Source organism: Vombatus ursinus, unplaced genomic scaffold (assembly GCF_900497805.2).
Source record: "Vombatus ursinus unplaced genomic scaffold, bare-nosed wombat genome assembly UNPS02014775.1, whole genome shotgun sequence".
NCBI lineage: Eukaryota > Metazoa > Chordata > Mammalia > Diprotodontia > Vombatidae > Vombatus > Vombatus ursinus.
The window spans coordinates 10,148,915-10,167,292 of NW_020954553.1; the positions used below are offsets into that span (position 1 = coordinate 10,148,915).

General features: G+C 44.4%; 1 protein-coding gene across 11 annotated transcripts in view; it reads right to left on the minus strand.

The window, feature by feature from the left end:
• MACF1 (microtubule-actin crosslinking factor 1) overlaps positions 1-18,378 on the minus strand; it is a 375,956-nt gene that overhangs the window by 136,926 nt on the left and 220,652 nt on the right. For 7 of the 11 annotated variants that reach the window (XM_027864638.1, XM_027864641.1, XM_027864635.1 and 4 more), the window contains exons 38-49: positions 16,300-16,515; positions 16,053-16,202; positions 13,118-13,351; positions 9,945-10,097; positions 9,196-9,429; positions 7,417-7,641; positions 5,423-5,941; positions 3,198-3,374; positions 2,821-2,944; positions 1,745-1,953; positions 903-1,220; positions 524-690 (exon numbers count right to left, since the gene is read on the minus strand). In XM_027864638.1, the coding sequence (XP_027720439.1) occupies positions 524-690; positions 903-1,220; positions 1,745-1,953; positions 2,821-2,944; positions 3,198-3,374; positions 5,423-5,941; positions 7,417-7,641; positions 9,196-9,429; positions 9,945-10,097; positions 13,118-13,351; positions 16,053-16,202; positions 16,300-16,515 (2,726 nt within the window). The remainder of the gene's footprint in view (positions 1-523; positions 691-902; positions 1,221-1,744; positions 1,954-2,820; positions 2,945-3,197; positions 3,375-5,422; positions 5,942-7,416; positions 7,642-9,195; positions 9,430-9,944; positions 10,098-13,117; positions 13,352-16,052; positions 16,203-16,299; positions 16,516-18,378) is intronic. The other 4 variants (XM_027864644.1, XM_027864643.1, XM_027864645.1 and 1 more) reach the window with 1 other exon arrangement.

Consider the following 18,378-nt stretch of genomic DNA (forward strand, 5'->3'; position numbering starts at 1 on the left):
AAAGAAAGAAAGAAAGAAAGAAAGAAAGAAAGAAAGAAAGAAAGAAAGAAAGAAAGAAAGAAAGAAAGAAACTACGGAATCTAAGACGAAGAGGTGAAGGAAGAGTCCATCCCAGGCTTTGAGGATGGCCTGTGTGAGAAGGCACGGAGATGAGGCCATTCGAGGGACAGCAAAGAGGCCAGTTTGGTTGGACCAGAGTATGTGAAAGGGAGGAAAAGAAGACTTGAAGCCAGACTGTGAAGGGCTTTAAATGTGAAGCAAAGGAGTTTGTATTTGGTTGTAGAGGCAAGAGGGACTTCCTGAGCAAGCACCTAACAGTCAAATTCAGCCTTAAGACTACTCCTTTGGCAGCGATACGGATCATGGTTGGGAGAGTGGAGATCCTGGAGAAAGGGAGAATTAAGAGGCTACTGTAACAGACTGGGAAGATGACGGTGAGGGCTTGAACTGAAATCTAGAGGTCTGAGTGTCTCTCAGTTTTGAGCACATACAGGAAGACACTGCCAGGATACAGAGAACTCACCTTTCTCGAACTGACTTTTGCAGCCCTGTGAAATCCTTCTTTAGCTTCTGCACTCTCTCCTGGTGCTGGGAAGCATCCAGTGCAAAACCACAGGAGCTCAGATCAGTGACCAAGTGCTCAAGCAAATCCAGGTTTTCTTGCTGCTCTCCCATTTCCAAATTCAGCTCCTGACAAAGCAAACAACTATAATTTTGCAGGTTCTCCCTGCTGAAGATCCTTTCTAAAAAGAGAGGTGGCCTATAAAAGAGTCAAACTGGCAGGGTCAACCACTGAATCAAGTGAGTGTGCAGTCGATCCAGCACTCTTTAATCAGTTGTGTCAGGGCTCTCGTCTCCCTTGCACAAATCCCTTACATCACCCATCACAGAGTTACCCTCACCTGAATCTGTTGGGAGAACTGAGTAATATCTCTATCAGGTTGGTTCCCAGAGGCGAGCATCCGGGCTCGGCTGTCCAAGAACTGCTGGAGTTTCTCTGAGAGGTGCTCAAACATCTCCACCTGGGGCAGGAGCTTCTTCAGGGAGCTCTCCTTCTCCTGCTGCCGCTGACACAGCTGGCTGAAGCGCTCCCTCACCTCCGCCAGCTTGCCCTGAAGCCCTGTGGCTGTGGCACCATCAGCTGTCTCCATGAATCGGGTCACCATTTCACGGGTAGCCTCCAGGCTGCTCTTCTGCCGGGCAATGTCCTGCTTGAGTTTCTGCCATTAGAAACATGTTGGCTTTAAGATCCACTCACCTCAGGAAAGCTGACAAACTCTGCCCACCAACCTCAGTCTCACCTAAGAATTCATGGAAAATATTTCCACAGCACTTTCAGAGCCCAATCCTCCTCATGGCCTCCCATCATAATAACCAGCTTGCAATAAGGACAAACCAATTTGCAAATCACTGTGTGTGTGGGGGGGGGGCAAGTCACTTAATCTGTTTGCCTCAGTTTCCTCAACTGTAAAATGGAGATAATAATAGCACCTATCTCCCAGGGTTGCTGTGAGAATCAAATGAGATATTTGTAAGGTGCTCAGCACAGTGCCTGGCACATAGTAGGTGCTACATAAATGCAAGTGATATATATATTATATACATGATATTCAGTCAGTTTCTTTTAACTCTATTTGAGGATTCAGGTAAGTGGATTAAGATCCTGACACCTCAAAGTCGTTTAAACGATGTCATTATTTAGCTTGATATTGTTCACACTTTCTGCCCATTACAACTCTCTCACCATATTGATGGCCAAGGCTTCCTGGACAGCTGTTGAACTCAGTGATGCCACCTGCTCTCCCTCCAGGCTCTTCTCTACCTCACTGATGGACTGCAGTAGGTTCTCCAGGCCCTCCTGGACACTTTGTGACTGAGCAATTGCCTTTTGTAATAGATCAGCACGTTCTTCCAGCCTCCCAGAAAGGCTCTGAAAATGGCCCAAGATGGAATCTGCAAGATTCAAAGACAATGGGGACAGAGTGTTTTTCCAGGTAAATCACTGCTCATCCCCAAAAGAATATCTAGAAAAAGGTCATTTAGCGGATTTCCACTTGGAGAAGTTCTCCAAAAGTAAATTCTATATTCTACTGTAAATTCTAAAATCTACTGTAAAAAAAATTCTAAATTCTACTGTAAATTCTATAAAATCGACTTTACAAAGTGTGAAGAAAACCCAAAAGAAAAGGCAAAGCCTGGAGTACTGTTGACATTTGGAACTCAAATGACATAAGCATAAATAAAATAAAAAATCATTTATTCCCCTAAAAAAACAGAAAGAACATCAATGAAGTCTCCCTTAAACATTTGAGCTCTTCCCTGTCGAGCAGATTTTCAATTTGGTTTCTTCTGGTTCCTGATAAAAATATCTGCATCAAGGATTAGCATCTTTTGAGAGAGAAGCTTAACCCTCCTCTGACAAGATGCCCCTTGGGCCATCTGACAACTTTAACTGGGCATCATCCCACTCCCAGATGGAATGAATACTTGGATTTGGAGGTGCCAGGCTCAACTCTCAGCTCTGCTACCTGTGTAACCTTGGGAAGGTGCTAGGGAGCTCCTTTGAAAATGAAGGGGTTAGGCAAGATAATATCCAAGGTGCCTTCCACCTTGATGATGCCACCAAAGTCTGGTTGAGGTCAGACCTGCTTTGTACTATTCCCAGTATCTCAGCTGGAAGCTCTGGGCTCTGATGATGTTAAGTGAGGCCTCTCCATCTTCACTCCATGTGCCCCCTGCCCCAGCTGTATTCTTGGGGAAGTTCTCCCCTGTAGCCTTCTAATCCCTGCCCTCTCAGTACCATCCGGTTTGGCTCCGTACCTGTGGTTTCTTGGATGTGCCGAGGGTCAGGAGCTGGCTCACCCTCCATCTCCATAAGGGCCCCTGCTGCTTTCCGGAGCTTTTCTACAGGTACCTGATGCTCTGCCAGATCTCCCTGTAACTGCTGTTTATTCAAGAGCAGAATGAAGACCAAGAGGGTTAGTGACCATGCCTTCTTCTAGGGCCTCTAAGTCAGTAAACTACCCCCAAAAGGAATTGCTAGTGTCTAGAAGGGGGCTCTTGGCACTCTGGTCTTGTTCAATTCCCCCCTTTGCCAGTTTCCCTTCTCTAGTCATTTCTAGGTCATGAGATGTGGGGGGACTTAAAGGAGATCATTCTGATATCAGGGCTTGGGCTTAATTGCTGACTTGTTTTACCTTTGTGTTTGCAAGTTGTTGCTGAAGGACTGTGGGGTCAGAGGCCACAGGGTCTGAGAGAAGCTGGTTCACCTTGCTCTCACACTCCTGTATCCAGGCCCGAAGGCTGTCTGTGCTGCTCTGGAATTGCTGAGAGTGATCCAGAAGCATGTTCAAGTGAGAACCTAGTTTGTTGCACTGTTTCAAGAAGAGAGGGAAAAACAGGGTGAGTAAGGATAGCTCTGGGTTGCTCCCCCAATGCCAGGTGCTTCAGGAGTATCCACTTTCCTGAAAATTGCTTTCTCTTCCCACACATCTCTGTTGAGAAGTGACCAATCCTTAATGGGATTGTTTCTCTACTGTGAAGCCTTCCTTCACACCCCCAATCAGAAATGATCTTGCCTTGCTTTGTAACACAATTTCTTAGCACCACTGGCACAGTCTACTTTTCATTGTCTTTATCTCTACATAATTTACCTTCTCTGCCAGACCATACACTTTCTGAGGACAAGTATCATATCTTGTTGTTTGGATGACCCATAGCACTTTGTGCCTGACAAGTAGTAAGGGATCAAGATGTGGCTATTTAATGAATGAGAGTAGCCAAGCATTTTATTAGGGAAGAGCACAGTCTGGAGTTAACTCTAAGGTTCTGTGAATTCAGAGTTCGATGCAGCAGCTTCCTTTCAAACAGTCCTTGCCATGTGCTCACTGACTGTGTCTGTTCCCCAATTCGTAAATGGTTCAAGGCTATGAACAGGTAGTTTTCTAAGGAAAAATCAAAGCTATCAATGGCCATATGAAACTGCTCCAAATCACTATTAGAGAAATACAAACTAAAGCATATCTAAGGTCCCACCACCTCAAGCCCATCAAATTGGCAAAACTGACAGAAAAGGAAAATGACAATTAGTGGAGGAGCTGAAGAAAAACAGGCACATCAGTACACCAATGGTGCAGCTGTGAATTGGAACAGCCTTTCTGAAAAGTAATTTAGAACTCTGCCCCAGATATTCTTAAACTATGCATAGCCTCTGGCCTGTCAAGAACACTATAGGCCTATGCCCCAAGAGATCAAAGAAAGAGGATGTGCCATAAGAAATGATGAAGGGAATGGTTTCAGAGAAATTTGAGACTTGTGTGAACTGATGCACAGAGAAGTGAGCAGAATATGGAGAACAATTTAAAAAACACTGAAAAAACAACTTTGAAAGCTGTAAGAACTCTGCTCAATGCAATGACCACTCATGAGGAATGCTCCCCACCTTCTGAAAGAGGTGGTGGGCTAAGGGTGCAGAATGAGACACATATCTTTTGGACATCATCAATAAAGGTATTTGTTTTGCTTCGCACTGACATTACAAAAGTTTTGTTTCTCTTTCTTTTTTTCTAATTGAGAGTGTGAGAGTAAAAGAAAATAGATTTTTTTAACTGAAAAAATTAAACTTTAACTTAAAAAAATCGATCTGCATTTTGCCTGTTCAGTTCTTTAATGCCACCGCTTGCATGCAGCCTTCCCTGATTCTCCCAGCCTGTCACAATCTCCCTGCTAAGCCTCCCTCAGTGATCTGAGTGTTGGTGCCTCTCTGATACCCTCATCATACGATAGTGGATTGATCTAGATCTGGGGTTTCATTGGTGTAGGCCACTCCAGGAACTCCCAGGTGAGGAAACTTCCTCTACCAGAGCAGATGTGCAACTCTTCTGCATTGCCTGTGGACACTGAAAAGTTAAATGACTTGCCCAGGATCATATAGTAACAGAATAAGCCACAGGCAAGATTTGAACCCAGATTTTCCTGACTCAGCTCTCTGAGCCATGCTGCCTCTTATCCTGTCATATTGCATACTACAATTATCAGTGTTGGTATCTTATTCCCATAATAGATTTTTCCATGAGGTCGGGGACCAAGCTATTACCTAAACTGTGTTTGTATCTTCCCTAGAACACATCACTTAATGTTTGTTATACTGTGTATACAGCATGCATTTAATATTTGTTGAATAAACAAAGACACAACAGCTTGGACCAGGGCCACATGCTCAGTGACTTGCCCCATGTCCACTATTCCGGAGCAGAGAGAGAAAGAAGCCTGAGTCCCTGAGGAGCCTGCTTATTAACAGCACGGGGATCTGTCCACACTACTTTGTGGAAGTGATTCCCACTCTATGCCATAGGGACCATGAGCAGGTATTAGAAAATTCAATGAGATAATTGACCCCTGGGATTCGAGTTTTCCTCCATACCTTTGAATGAAGGGCAGTATATCTTTCAGTTGCATCGTCCAGCTTAGAGGTCACTAAGTGCCTGGTTGCTGAGGGTTCTGTGCCTTCCCTGGAGCTGTTTTCTGTGTCCAGGACCTTCTGTCCAGACATGGTCACAAACCGTAAGTCTCCTTTATGGGAAATGACATCCTCAGAGAAGCTCTTCTGCCGCAGCAGCAGGGACTGGAGGGCTTCAGGGTCGCTGCCCGCCTTGTGCACACTCTCCAGTTCCCTCTCTGCCTGCTGTAGCCAGTCTTCAAACTCCCCATGGTCACAGAGGAACTTCCGCAGCTCGTCCCGCAAGGCCTGTGACTGCTTCAGCTCCACTTCTGCCTGGGCCAGGGAGGCAGCATACCGTTCCCTCAGGTCCCCAAGCTTCTGCTGAAGCTTCTGTCGCTCCTCCGGGGCCAGGCTGTGGCCATGCTTGTGCAGAAATGCCTGAGCTGCCTGAGTGGCCAGGATGAAGTCTTGCTGCTGGGACAGCAGCTCCTTGTGACGGGCCTGGGAAAGAAACCCCAAACCAAAAGGACAATTAAAGGGGATGATAAGAACTCACATTTATATTACACTTAATAGTTCAAAAAGCACTTTCCAAACAATCCTGGTAAGGAAGCAGTTCAAATGACTGGTTTTCAGATGACAAAACCGAAGGTCAATGACATAAGGTGATTAGACAAGGTCACATAGCAGGATAAGTATCTGGGCCAGGATGCAAACTCACCATCAGGCCACCTGATGCCAAGTCTGGTATTCGACATTGTCTTTTCAATCTACAAGAATTCTGGCAAGTGAGGAATCAGAGGGACCAAGTTGCCAATCTGGTTTTGTTTGGCCCAATGGTGTTATATGGACATTCTTCAATCTGCTTAGAAACAGATTTTCCCTTTCTTTTTTAAGAAATTCCAGAATTACTCTCCAAGTACTTGGGCAGAATATCACCTTATGTTTGAATAGTGTTTCTAAGGAAAGGGGCTGCCTTTTGGGAACCCTGGGATGACCTAAGTGTCAGGCTAAAATTTTTTTTCTTTTTGGGGTGAGGCAATTGGGGTTAAGTGACTTGCCCAGGGTCACCCAGCTAGTACGTGTCAAGTGTCTGGGAGCAGATTTGTACTCAGGTCCTCCTGACTCCAAGGCTGAAGCTCTATCCACTGCACCACCTAGCTGCCCCTAGGCTGAACTTTTAAAGTGATGAGAAGACCATCACATTTATCAACTTCCCTTGATCCAAGTAGATAGAGGTGGTAAAGGGGAGGGGGTGCAGCAAGACCTAAAGCCCTTGGGCTGAATCCTTCACAGGGATTTGGTTTTCAAAGCACTTTCACATGCATTAGTTTCATCTGATCCTTACAACAACAAGGTGATGAGGCATTTTAACCTATAAAGAAACCAAGGTCCCAGTAGATTAAGAGACATCTCTAAAGTCCCATGAAGAACAAATCGCTTAAGTGACGTGTAACAGAATCACACACACTCATCTGCTCTGAGCCTGGCCCTATCACTGGCTGACCCACGGATGGCTCCTAGCAGAAGTGCCACTTACTGACAATCCTGACCCCTGCAACTGATTCCTCCCAAAATTACTCTACATTTATGTTGGGTGAACTTGTATTGCCAAAGCAGGACAGAACAAGAACTGCTTTGTGTCTTTGTAGCCTAAGACCTTCCATCACGACTCGCTGCACATAACAAGTGCTTAATAAATTCCAGAATAATCTTGACCCTGATGACAACACTGAACAGTTTAAGCTTTTGAGATTGTGCCATGCAGTCTCTCCTGACCTAAAAAGTGGTTGAGGTTCCCTCAAGGGCTTGGGAACCCGAGGCAACAACCCTATGGCCCAGATGTCATCTCTCTAGACCTGATGGCCACTGCCCTCTCTGCCACCCAGCCAGAGAGGGAGCCAAGGGCCAGTCAAATATCCCAAACGCAGGGTCTGTTCTTGTGCAGGTCAATGAGCATGAAGGAAGGCACTCACCTTTGCACCCTCATACTGCTGGTCCAGCTTCTCTGGAGCTTGGCTCATCTCAGCATAGCCATCAATGGTGTCTATGACTCCATTCCCCAAACTCTCTCCTGGAGTGTGTTCCGGTTTTGGAAGGCTGGCCTTGGTCAATCCACCTGTTGATTCCAGGGATGCCACCCAATCCAGAAGGGCATCAATTTTACTGCTGTTCTCCTCCAGTTCTTTGGCAGCTTTAGTCTGAAAATACCAGTGGCAGGTGAGAAGAGAAGGCCTGAGTCATTTCAAACACACGGATCAGGCTGGATTTCAGCTAAGAGCTAAGGGAAGTTAAAAATCTGTGCATGTGAAGCATTTGCACAGAAAACCAAAACATTACCATGAACCAAATCCACTGAAAAATAATTGTGTCAAGCTCATCCTCTAGCTATTTTTACCCCTCCCCTATGCTGTCCGTAGCTAAGCAACAATAGTAGTCTTAGGGGACATCCGAGAGTTGGAGAGGTCTGTAGGGAAATCACTGGGTCACACCCGCTGGCAGCATCACATCAAACCCCTGTTAAACACATGCCAATCAGCTGCTGCAGACAGACAAGTACATGCTCTCCCATTCCAACAGGACACCATTCTCTCTGTCACCCAACCTAGATCTTTTGGGCTGCTGCTTCTCACGCCTTTCTCTTTCAAGGCAGTCAGTTCTCAAACTTTTCCTCAATCTGACTTTCCAATTTTTTTAGTTGTTTTTTTGTGACATTTAAAGGTGGCAAAGTGTTATGCATATGAGTTACTTCTTATGACCCTCAAAACAGCCCTCTGAGGTAAGTGCTACAGATAGGATTTTCTTCCATTTTACTGATGAGGAGACTGAGATGGGCTAAGTAACTTGCCCTGAGTCACAGAGCTATGAAGTGCCTAAGGTGGAATTGGAACCCATATCTTTCTCCCTTCCATTTCAGCACTCTATTCACTATGCCAATGTACTTCTTAATGTGGTACAGCAGGCTGTGTTGGACTAAAAGTCAAGACGACCCAGGTTCAAATCTTGCTCTTGACATTTAATAGCTGTCTGACTTAGGACAAGTCATTTCATCTCTGTACCTCAGGCGACTCCCCAGGACTCATTTACTATGCATCAATCAGGTTGTGATTTGTCTTGGTGAAGGGAGTTCCCATACTAGGAGTTCCTCATGCTGATAAAATAATCTTTCTCACAGTCATGGAGTTAATTTTGTTACTCTTCTCAAGATTGTCCATTATCTTTCTTTAGCTGCTGAAACCAAAGGAAGGCTATGCCAGCACTGAGTGTAATAAAAGACGACCCTCAGACTTCTCTAATTTCCTACTCCTACTTGGAACAGTGCCTGTGTTCCAAGTGTGCTTGCAGTTTGAACTGGACTGCTACAGGGAGGCCTTGTGGCCAGCTTGTCATTCCCTAGAAATGTGCCAGAGAGTGCCCTCTAGTGCTGACAGGATCCGAGATTTTAGAACTGGCCAGGGGCCCTGAAGATTATCTAGCACAGCCATCTCACTTTAGAGGTGACCCAATGGCACCTCTGTGTCCCCTGGCTTCCCAAATCAACTCGCAGAGCTCCTGGGTTGATTTCATTCTATTTTGTTTAGTTCTTTAATGAAGCAACTGTTACTGGTCAGGTACTGAGATTTCTTTTTGAAACACACATCTCATGGCCTAGAATTCCCTGCTGATGATTTCGGAGGAAAAAAGTGGTTCTGTGGGGCCCTTCACTAAGATGGCTACCCAGGACAAGCCTCCGCGGCCATTCTCTGCTCCACTACCTTTTCAGATTCCTGTTGCAAGGCTGCAGTGACTGCCTCCTCCAGCTCCTTCTGGGCCACACGTGTCCGTTCCTGCAGTCCCTCTGACTGTTCTTTGGCCTGGCGCAGCTTTTCCCTCAGGCCACTCAGCTCACGGGGGCTTAATTTGGTCTGGTTCTCCTCCAGGAATCCTTCAGTGTCTTTGATGACATTGGCAAAGGAGGCAGCATGGTTCTGGACATCCTTCTGCAGATCCTTGTTATGTGAAAACAGGGGGAGAGGAACAGTCAGTCTCAGTATCACTAAGCAGCAGGGGAAAAGCTATCAAATTAGGGAACAACATGGACACTCTAAGAGCAGTGCTCTCAATACTGATAACTAGGAACCTAACAAGTAGTCTGAAAACTGTGAGGGTACTCATCAATTATCAGTTATCCATGCAAACAGAGGGAGCCATGGACACAGATAATCCAAAAGCCATTCCAAGCTGACCTTAGAATTCATATAAAAGATACATATGTAGTAGACTGACTCTCCTATGTTGAAAATAATTTTTAAAATAACTTTTCATTCTTTGCATAGACACCAGGTAATAATAAGAGAAGACAACCTAGGTGTACGCTGTGCTCCTACTGGTGAGCCTCATAGTGCTAACTTATGTGAAGATGACAGAATGAAATATACATGGTCCAGTGACATGTGTCTCTAGCAGGGCTGGGTAAGGGCCTGCCTCTGTGGGAGAATGTCCATCCCTCTGTCCCAGGACTGACCTTGACGGAGTCTTGCTTCTGCTGCAGGGTGGAGAGGTCCTCAGGGCTGCCCCCTCTGATGTGGTGACCTGTCAAGGCCCGCTCAGCTTGGCTTACCCAGGCACAAAGGTCCTCCAGCCTCTGATGGCACGTGTTCTGCTGCTCCTGTAGTGTCTGATTGGAATGCAAAGGTATTAAAAGATAGTTAGTACCGCCCCCCTGAAGGGGGCCAAATAAAAATCAAGTCCTTGAAATGCAAAATGGAAAGGTGCAACGTGGGTGGGGTGAGATGGGACAAGCACAGAAACCATACTCGAAAAGCTCTCCTGGCCTCCCAGTCTGAGCAACAAAGTCTGAAAACGAGGACAACATGGTCTCATCACTTTTCCCCAGGCTGCTTAAGGCAGCCAGCTCTCCATTATCCAGGGCAAATAGGAGTAAAGGCCCTTAGATATTTAAAATCTACATATGATAAAGCTGAGCTGATATTTTCAAGATTTTCCTTCATTAGAGCTTTGAATTACTAAATTGATGGGTTTGAGTTTTAGGCTCTTTCATTTTGCCTGCCCATCCTTTGAATCTACTAAATATTGAGAAAATGGACAAAAGGAAGGAAAATCACTGCATGCCATATATTATGATGCCTGTGATATGGAAAAGAAGGAAGTTTTCCAGCAATCATTTTTACGCAGTGACCACCTGCCTAGTTATTCCCAGTGAATTACACAGATGTGAGAGGCTTGGAGAGAGGTCCCTGGCCAGAGGAGCATGCTTCTGTGGCTGGTTCCACCTCCAGGCCCCACCATTGCTGTATGACAAAAAAGCACCAGATAGGAGGGATTGAGCATGATGTGTGTCTCTGACCATCTTTTTCTTTTTTTTTTTTTTCCATCAAAAAACAATTCTGAACTGAGCATTCTTTTCTCACCAGTGTCTACCTCATGATGGTGCTCTGGCACCTACACTCACAAAGAGGTGCCCAGCTTGGCTCCCTCTCTCTCCCCTTCCTTTTAACACAAACAATATAAGGATTCTGGAAGAGAGCTCCTAAGAGCTCTTCAGCTGCAAAGAGGGATCTTCATGGGTTAGGATGGGTGCAGACTGAATCTGAAAAAAGCAAAGCAAACAGGTTAACACACACACACAGGTAGACATAGAGGAAGGCATAGCATTTCTTAAGGGGTTCAAGGTTAACATAAGTTGTGGCATTAATTGTGTGCGTGGTGAGAATAACCACATGCAGCTATACTCCCCTCCTGCAATTTAGTGGTGTCCTCAGGCTGAGGCCCTCTCCTTGGGGGCTTCACATTTCACTGCCATGGCCAATGAGACTTCACTAATTACTCATAGATGCTAAGTGCACTGGACTCAGTTTGTGTAGCGCTAAGTCAGGTACTAAGTGAATGTCCAGATATGGAAGGCTAGATGACCACACCCCTACCACCTTGTTGAAGGTTTTTCTTTGGTCAGTGCTTGATTGCACTTCAAACATAGCTGATTCAAAGGCCCAGCTGAAGGGAGAAAGTGTAAAAGTGTCCTAGGTCTTTCCTAGGGGCCTCTTGCTTTTCCCACAATTAAGGTGGGGAATACAAATGGTTTGGGGCCCAGTTTACAAACTGGACACCAAGGCCCAGAAAAGTGAAATAACTTCCAAGTCACCTACTTGTTTAATAATAATAACTGACATTTATATAGCATTTTAATGCTTGCAAAATGCTTTTCATCTAATTTGATCCTCGAAACAACACTGGGAACAAGGTAATGAAACTGAGGCTCAGAGCAGGTAAGGGATCACCCAGGGCTACGTATGCAGCCAGGATCCAAGGCAGGGCTTGAACCTGGGCGTGCTCGTGACAGCCTAAGGCTCTTTCTAATGCAAGACCACCCTGATACTTGTCTTCTCAATAGTGAGGTAACATACATGAGGTAAGAAAAAAATCATTCCCATCACTCTGAGATTGTTATATTAATAGCAACAATGGAGTTGATAATGCAGAGGGAGCAAGAAGAAGTGAAGCTGTCTGGAGGTTTTTTGTTTGTTTTAAGGTATTGTGATGGAGAGGCAGGTGCCATGGGGATGAGCGCTGGACTTGGGAGGCAGAATGGTACAGGGGATAGAGTTCTGTACTTGAGTCAGGAGCCTTGGGTTCTAGTCTTGGCCTCCCTATGCTGCCCTCTGCCCTCCCGATGGGTTATCTTTGTGTGCCTTTAGCCCTGAGCTCTCTTTTATGTGTTGTCCTACCCTGTTAGAAGCTCCTGGAGGGTACAGACTTTTTCTGCTTGCATTTATATTCCCAGGGCTGAGTGCAGTGCCTGGGTACATAATAAGCATTTAATAAATGGTTGTGAGCCTGGGAGACACAAGACCACCTCTGTGACTTGCAGCTTCCTCATTTGCAAAGTAGGGGTCATCCTATTTGCTCTACCACTTCCCAGGGATGTTGTGAAGATCACATGATTTAATAGTTATTGCAAACGATAAACCTGAAAGTGCTATGTGAATGTCAGCTACACTGGAGAGTCAGGATGCTCGAGCTTGAATCCTGGGTCTGCTGCTGGTGAGGTATGTCAGCAAATCACTCTCCAGAAAAGGAGTTTCAGGTAATCCAGCAGTAAAATGAGGACAATAATCCTTGCACACCCCATCGGACAGTGCTGCTGTGAGCAGAACCCTTTGTAAACCATAAAAAGAATTTTTAAATGACAGTGCTGACATTATCATTCCTCTGTCACCTGTCATCCTTATAAGACTGCTATGACTTCATGAGAAATAAATATGACAGCTTGCATTTCTACAGCACTTTCAGATTTGCCAACTGCTCTACAAATATCATCTCATTTGATCCTCCCAACAACCCTAGGAGGTAGGGGTTGTTATTATCCCTATTTGACAGATGAAGAAACTGAGATGCAGTGAGGCTAAGTGACTTGCCTGCCTTCACAAGTCTCTGGGCAGGAATTAGAAGCCAATCTTCCTGACTCCGAGTCCAGTGCCCTATCCACTACACCACCTAGCTACCCTATTATTGTTCTATGAAAGAAAGGCACTAGAATATGTTCAGTCATATATCTGGTGGAATTTTCCTAATCACCCTTTGAAAGGATGGAGGTGGCCACAAATAAATAGCAGCCGAGTTCTCAAGAGCAAGCTGGGAGTGGTAACCAGGAAGAGAGAGCCTCTCCAAAGGCCTGACCTGGACCTGGGCAGCCTGCATCACTCGCTGAAGATGGCCCTGGAGTGCATCCTTTTGGGCTGTAGTGTGCACCGACAGCGCATTGAAGGCCTTCTGCAGCTCATTCAGAAGCCTCAGCAGCTTCCGGCTCTGTGGAGGGGCCAAGTCCTGGGCATGCTCTGAGATGAAATACTGAATGTCCAAAGCAAGACTGTCCAGCTGAGATCTCCTCTCGGAGAAGGGCTGTTTCAAGGCCTGAAAAAGTGCAAGAGAAAGATGAACGGCAAATGAACCTCTTGTCCACTGCCTCACGTGAGCCGCTCTTCGCCTCCCTTCTCAGTATAGAGATGTCCCAGTTAAAGAACTGACTAGAGATGCTTCTTTCTCTGCTAAGCATGGAGAGACAAACCAATCCCTGAGGGCCTCTCAATCCTATCTCCTCCAGGCTCTGCATAGGGAACATTAAGTTGCCTCTATTGGACTTCAATTCCCAAACACATTCAATGAGCTTATATGCTCACTGAGCACCTAAATCCAAAAAGTCAGGACTCCAAACGGATCATTTCTGTTTGGCTTTGGAATGCACTTCACCCTTCACTGATTCTTTACTTTTAAAATTCAATTTCATGAATAAATGAATTAAAAAGCATTTATTCAATACTTATGATGTTCTAGGCACTGTGCCAAGGGCTGGGGGTCAAAGATTAAAGAAAAGAGCTAGTCTCTGCCCTCAGAGAGCTTGCATTCTAAGCAGGGGAAAGCAACCCATATAGTAAAGAAGGGATCAGGGAAAGGAATTTTGTTTTTAGAGTGGCAAAATGGGAGTACTCAGGCAGTGACCAAAGGATGGAAAGCTGGCCAGGGCAGACAGCTGGGAGGCGTGTGAAAGTGAAGCACAGATAATAACGCACACAGCACTTTGAGCTTTATGAAATGCTTTACATATATTATCTCATTTGATCCTCACAACAACCCTGGGAGGTAGGCATTACTATTATGTCCATTCTGCAGATGAGGAGACTGAAGCTGAGAGAGGTGAAATGACTTATTCAGCGTCACAGAGCTAGGGTCTGAGGCAGAATTTGACCTCAAGTTTTTCAGACTCCAAGTTCAGTGCTCTAGTCCCGATGCCACCTAGCTGACCATCAGCTCAGAATGCATTTATCCTTGAAATTCAGAATGTTATTTCTCTGTGGTGGATTTACTAGAGGCAGCCTTCGCTCCAGTAAATTTGGAGGCACAGTGCATAATATGCTGGACTTGAAGTCAAGAATACTTGGATTCAAATCCCAACTCAGTCATTTACTAGTTGTACAACCCAGGGAAATCACTCAATCTCACCTTCAGTTTTCTCATCAGTAACATGAGGCGAGATAATGGAACTAGCTCACAGTATTGTTGTGAGAATCAAGTGAGATAATGTATGTAAAGGGTTTTGAAAACTTTAAAATACTATAGAAGCTTCAGCTATTATTATTATTTCCTACATAATTATGTTTTGAAATTGCTAACTGGTGAGGGGTTGTCAGTCAGAGACTGAAGAAGCACTGCAGATAAATGAGAGCTCACTAGGTTTCTAGAAATGCTAGCCGAAAGGGAGGCCTTCATGGACATCTCATCGGAGCACCTCACTTTTCCAGAGAACCAGAGAAGGAGTGACTTGATCAAAGTTATAAACAAGTCAATGGTAGATTCAAGATTAGAATGCAGGTCTCTGGACCCCCAGTTCTGGGGTCTTTCCATTCCATCCTATAGTCACTGATGCTGCTGTTATACTTTGCCCTGAGGGATTATACACAGACTTCCCAGGTGACAGATGCCTTATTGCCTGAATGCAGGGAAGAGGGGCCAAAGATGACAGCCGCCACTTCCCAAGTCACTGACTCCATATATATTTGACTGAGCTCCTTCAAGGAACCCAGGTCCAGTGCACATCTTTGCAAGGCCACCAGAAGTGTAGTAAAGACCAAGAGAAATGCAGTGCTCTGGAATCAGAGCTAACACTTTTGCATCAGGTTTATCACTGAACCAGAACTAAGACAACAGGTTGATCCAGATAATCAGTTCTGGCGATAATGTCCACTCTGATGTATATTTCCCATCCATGGAAAATCCCAGAGGAATGGTATCTGCAAAGTTCCACATGCCTGATTATATTTAAATAGAAAAATTAAACAGACCTGACATTATATCGAAAATGAAAAGTCACCCAAAGGGTTCTAAAGCCACAATTATATTTTAATAATAATAGCTCACATTTCCATACCACCATTGTGTTTACAAAATGCTTTTTGCTTACAAATAGTAGATGACTGCCCCTGGATATCAGGTTATCTATTAGAAGTGAGCTTTAACCTTATGTTGCCTGGAACCAGGCCTCCAAGTCACTTCCTAGTCATCATTAAGACTTTGTACCCCACCACACTCCACCTCCTTTTTCCAGCTTTTCCTATTAGAATGTCAGCTCCTGGAGGGAAGGCATGGTCTTATTATATATATTTATATTCCCAGTGCTTAGCACAGTGCCTGGCATATAGTAACTGCTTAATAACAGCCTCTTCTAGGTCCTAACTTAGTGCTTTTAGGTTTCAAAAGTACTTTTTATACATTATTCTCATTGATCCTCACAACACCCCAGTTATCAAAGAACAAGTATTCACTGTGTTAGGCACTGTGTTAAGTGATGTTCAAAAGACAGTGCAAGTATTATTATTTTCATTTTAGAGATGAGAATGTTGAGGCTCAGAAAGATGAAGTGATTTGTCTAAAGTTATATAGCCAATAGATGGTGAAGGTCAGGCTAGAACCCAGGTCTCTTGACTACATGTCTCATATAAACTTTCTCTTTCCCCCACACTATACTGTTCTGAATAGTAGTTCTTAACAGAAAGAGATAAAGATAAAAACTCCAAGGGAAAACTAAATGCATAATGAGTAACTGAAAGTCTGGTGATACCTCATATTCCTGAAGATGGTTATTCAAGTCAGTAGCATCTGATTCATTGACATTCTCTCTGTTGTGTAGAGTGTGACTGGTTTCATTAATCCATATTCCTAATTCTTGAAGTTTGTCTTGTAGCACTTCGTGTTGGTTCAAGATTTTAGCCTACAGAAAAAAACAGGGTTCAGAGAATTATAATTATAATCCCTAAACCTGCCCAGACTTTTTGGGCCTGCCATTTGACTGTGAAAAATAATTCTACCTTTTCCACTTCCACATTGTTCTGGAGGCTGAGCAATCTGGAGGCCCACGTGTCACTCACAGATCTGAAAGACTTTTGAAGGTTTTTGGCATCCTTCTCCAGGGCCTTCAGCAACTGAGCAGGGACTTCCTGGGGCTGGTTGGCCACAATTTGATTAACACACTCCAGCTCTCGATTCACCAGAATGGACAGATCCCTTAGCTCTCTGTCCAGAACCTGTGAGGGAGAAAGGGAAATTAACTCCATATGGCCCCAAGGGGTGAATACAAAGGAAGAGTGTGAAGGAACCACAAAGACTAGTAAGAATAGCACCAGGAAGGAGAAGCACAGGATTGGCTTGAAGGCTGCATGAAGAAGGTGCCAATAACAACTATGTGGGGGGTTAGAAGAGGAAAAATGATAACGGCAGGCTCTGGCTTGGATGAGAGGGGTGAGCTTAACGGATAAGTGGGGCTATTTAACTCCTTCCACTCCCCGGCCAGGCTTCTCCATAATTTTCATAGTTAATGATACACATTTTCTCAGCTACATTTGAAATTATTCAAATTTCTAAGCTTGCAGGCATATTTTGACTCACTGTACTCCTCATAGCTGCCCAACAATGAAACAGGTTGTCTTAGGAGGTAGTACTTTCAATGGAGATATAGTGGATAGCATGGCATGATATGATGGATACAGTCCTAGACATGGAATCTGGAAGACCTAGATTCAAATCTTACCTCAAGTGGGGGGAATGGAATAAACATTTATTAAGGGCCTACAATGTGCCAGGTACTGTGCAAAGCACTTTATAAATATTATCTAAATGCTTTGTAGCTGTGTTGATCCTTGGGCAAGTTACCTGAGCAAGTTCTGTCAGTATCAGTTTTCTCCTCTGCAAAAGGGAGGAGATAACAATCTCTATCACTCACTTCACGGAGTTGTTGGAAGGATCAAATGAGAACTCACACAAAAGTATTACAAGCCGTAAGCGCTTATACATGTCAGTTAATAGCATCATCGTTACCCAATGGAGGGTGGGATGAACCCTTGTGAGGGATGCTACAATAGAATTCCTGTTCAAGGACAGACTGGACCAGACACAGAGTCTTTCCTTGTCATTCCACAGCATCCCATCCTCAGAATTACTTCAGTTTTTCATTGCCCCACTTTGTGTCTTTCCCACCTTTATGGCATCTTTATTGCAATGGAGCATGAAAGACAAGAAAAAGATGGAATGTTATATGTAGGGAACAGCTAGCAGGACAGTTTATCTGTAATGGAGAGTACATGAAGTTAAGTAATATATAGGAAGACTGGAAAGGTGATGGTGATGATGATGATGATGATGATGATGATATCAGTTAACATTTATATATCACTCAACTCTGTTGCCAGGCACTGTGCTAAATGCTTTATAATCATTGTCATTTGATCCTCACAATAATCCTGGGAGGTCGGTGTTATTATTATCCTCATTTTACAGATGAAGGAACTGAGGCAAACTGAAGTTAAGTGTGTTGCCCAGGGTCACACAGCTACTAAGGATCAGTGGTCAGGATTGAATTTAGGTAATACTGACTCCAGGCCCAGAGCTCTATCCACTGTGCCCCCTAATCAGGTCATGAAGGGTTTTAAATGCAAAATATGAATTTGTATCTGATCCTTGAGGCAATAAGAAACAACTGGAACTTCTTGAGCAAGGGAGTGACATGATCAGATCCACACTTTAGCAATGTCAATTTGAAAGTTGTGTGAAACATGTATTTGAAGGAAGAGACTAGAAACAAGGATGCCAATTAGGAAGCTATTCCAACCATTCAGGCAAGTAGTGATGAAAGCTTGAACTAAGATGTTAGTAGAGAAGGGAAGGTTGCAAACTAGGTGAGTAGAAAAATGTTGGTGCTCTCAATAGAAACAGGAAAGGTAGGAAGAGGAGAAGGTTTTGGAGAAAACAATGAGTTCTATTTTGTACATGCTGAATTTGAGATACCTATGGGACATCTAGTTAGAATAATTAGAAATGTCTAGTAGGCGGCTGGTGATGCAGGACTCAAGTTCAAGAGAAAGATTAGGGGCTACAGTGGAGATGTGAAAGTC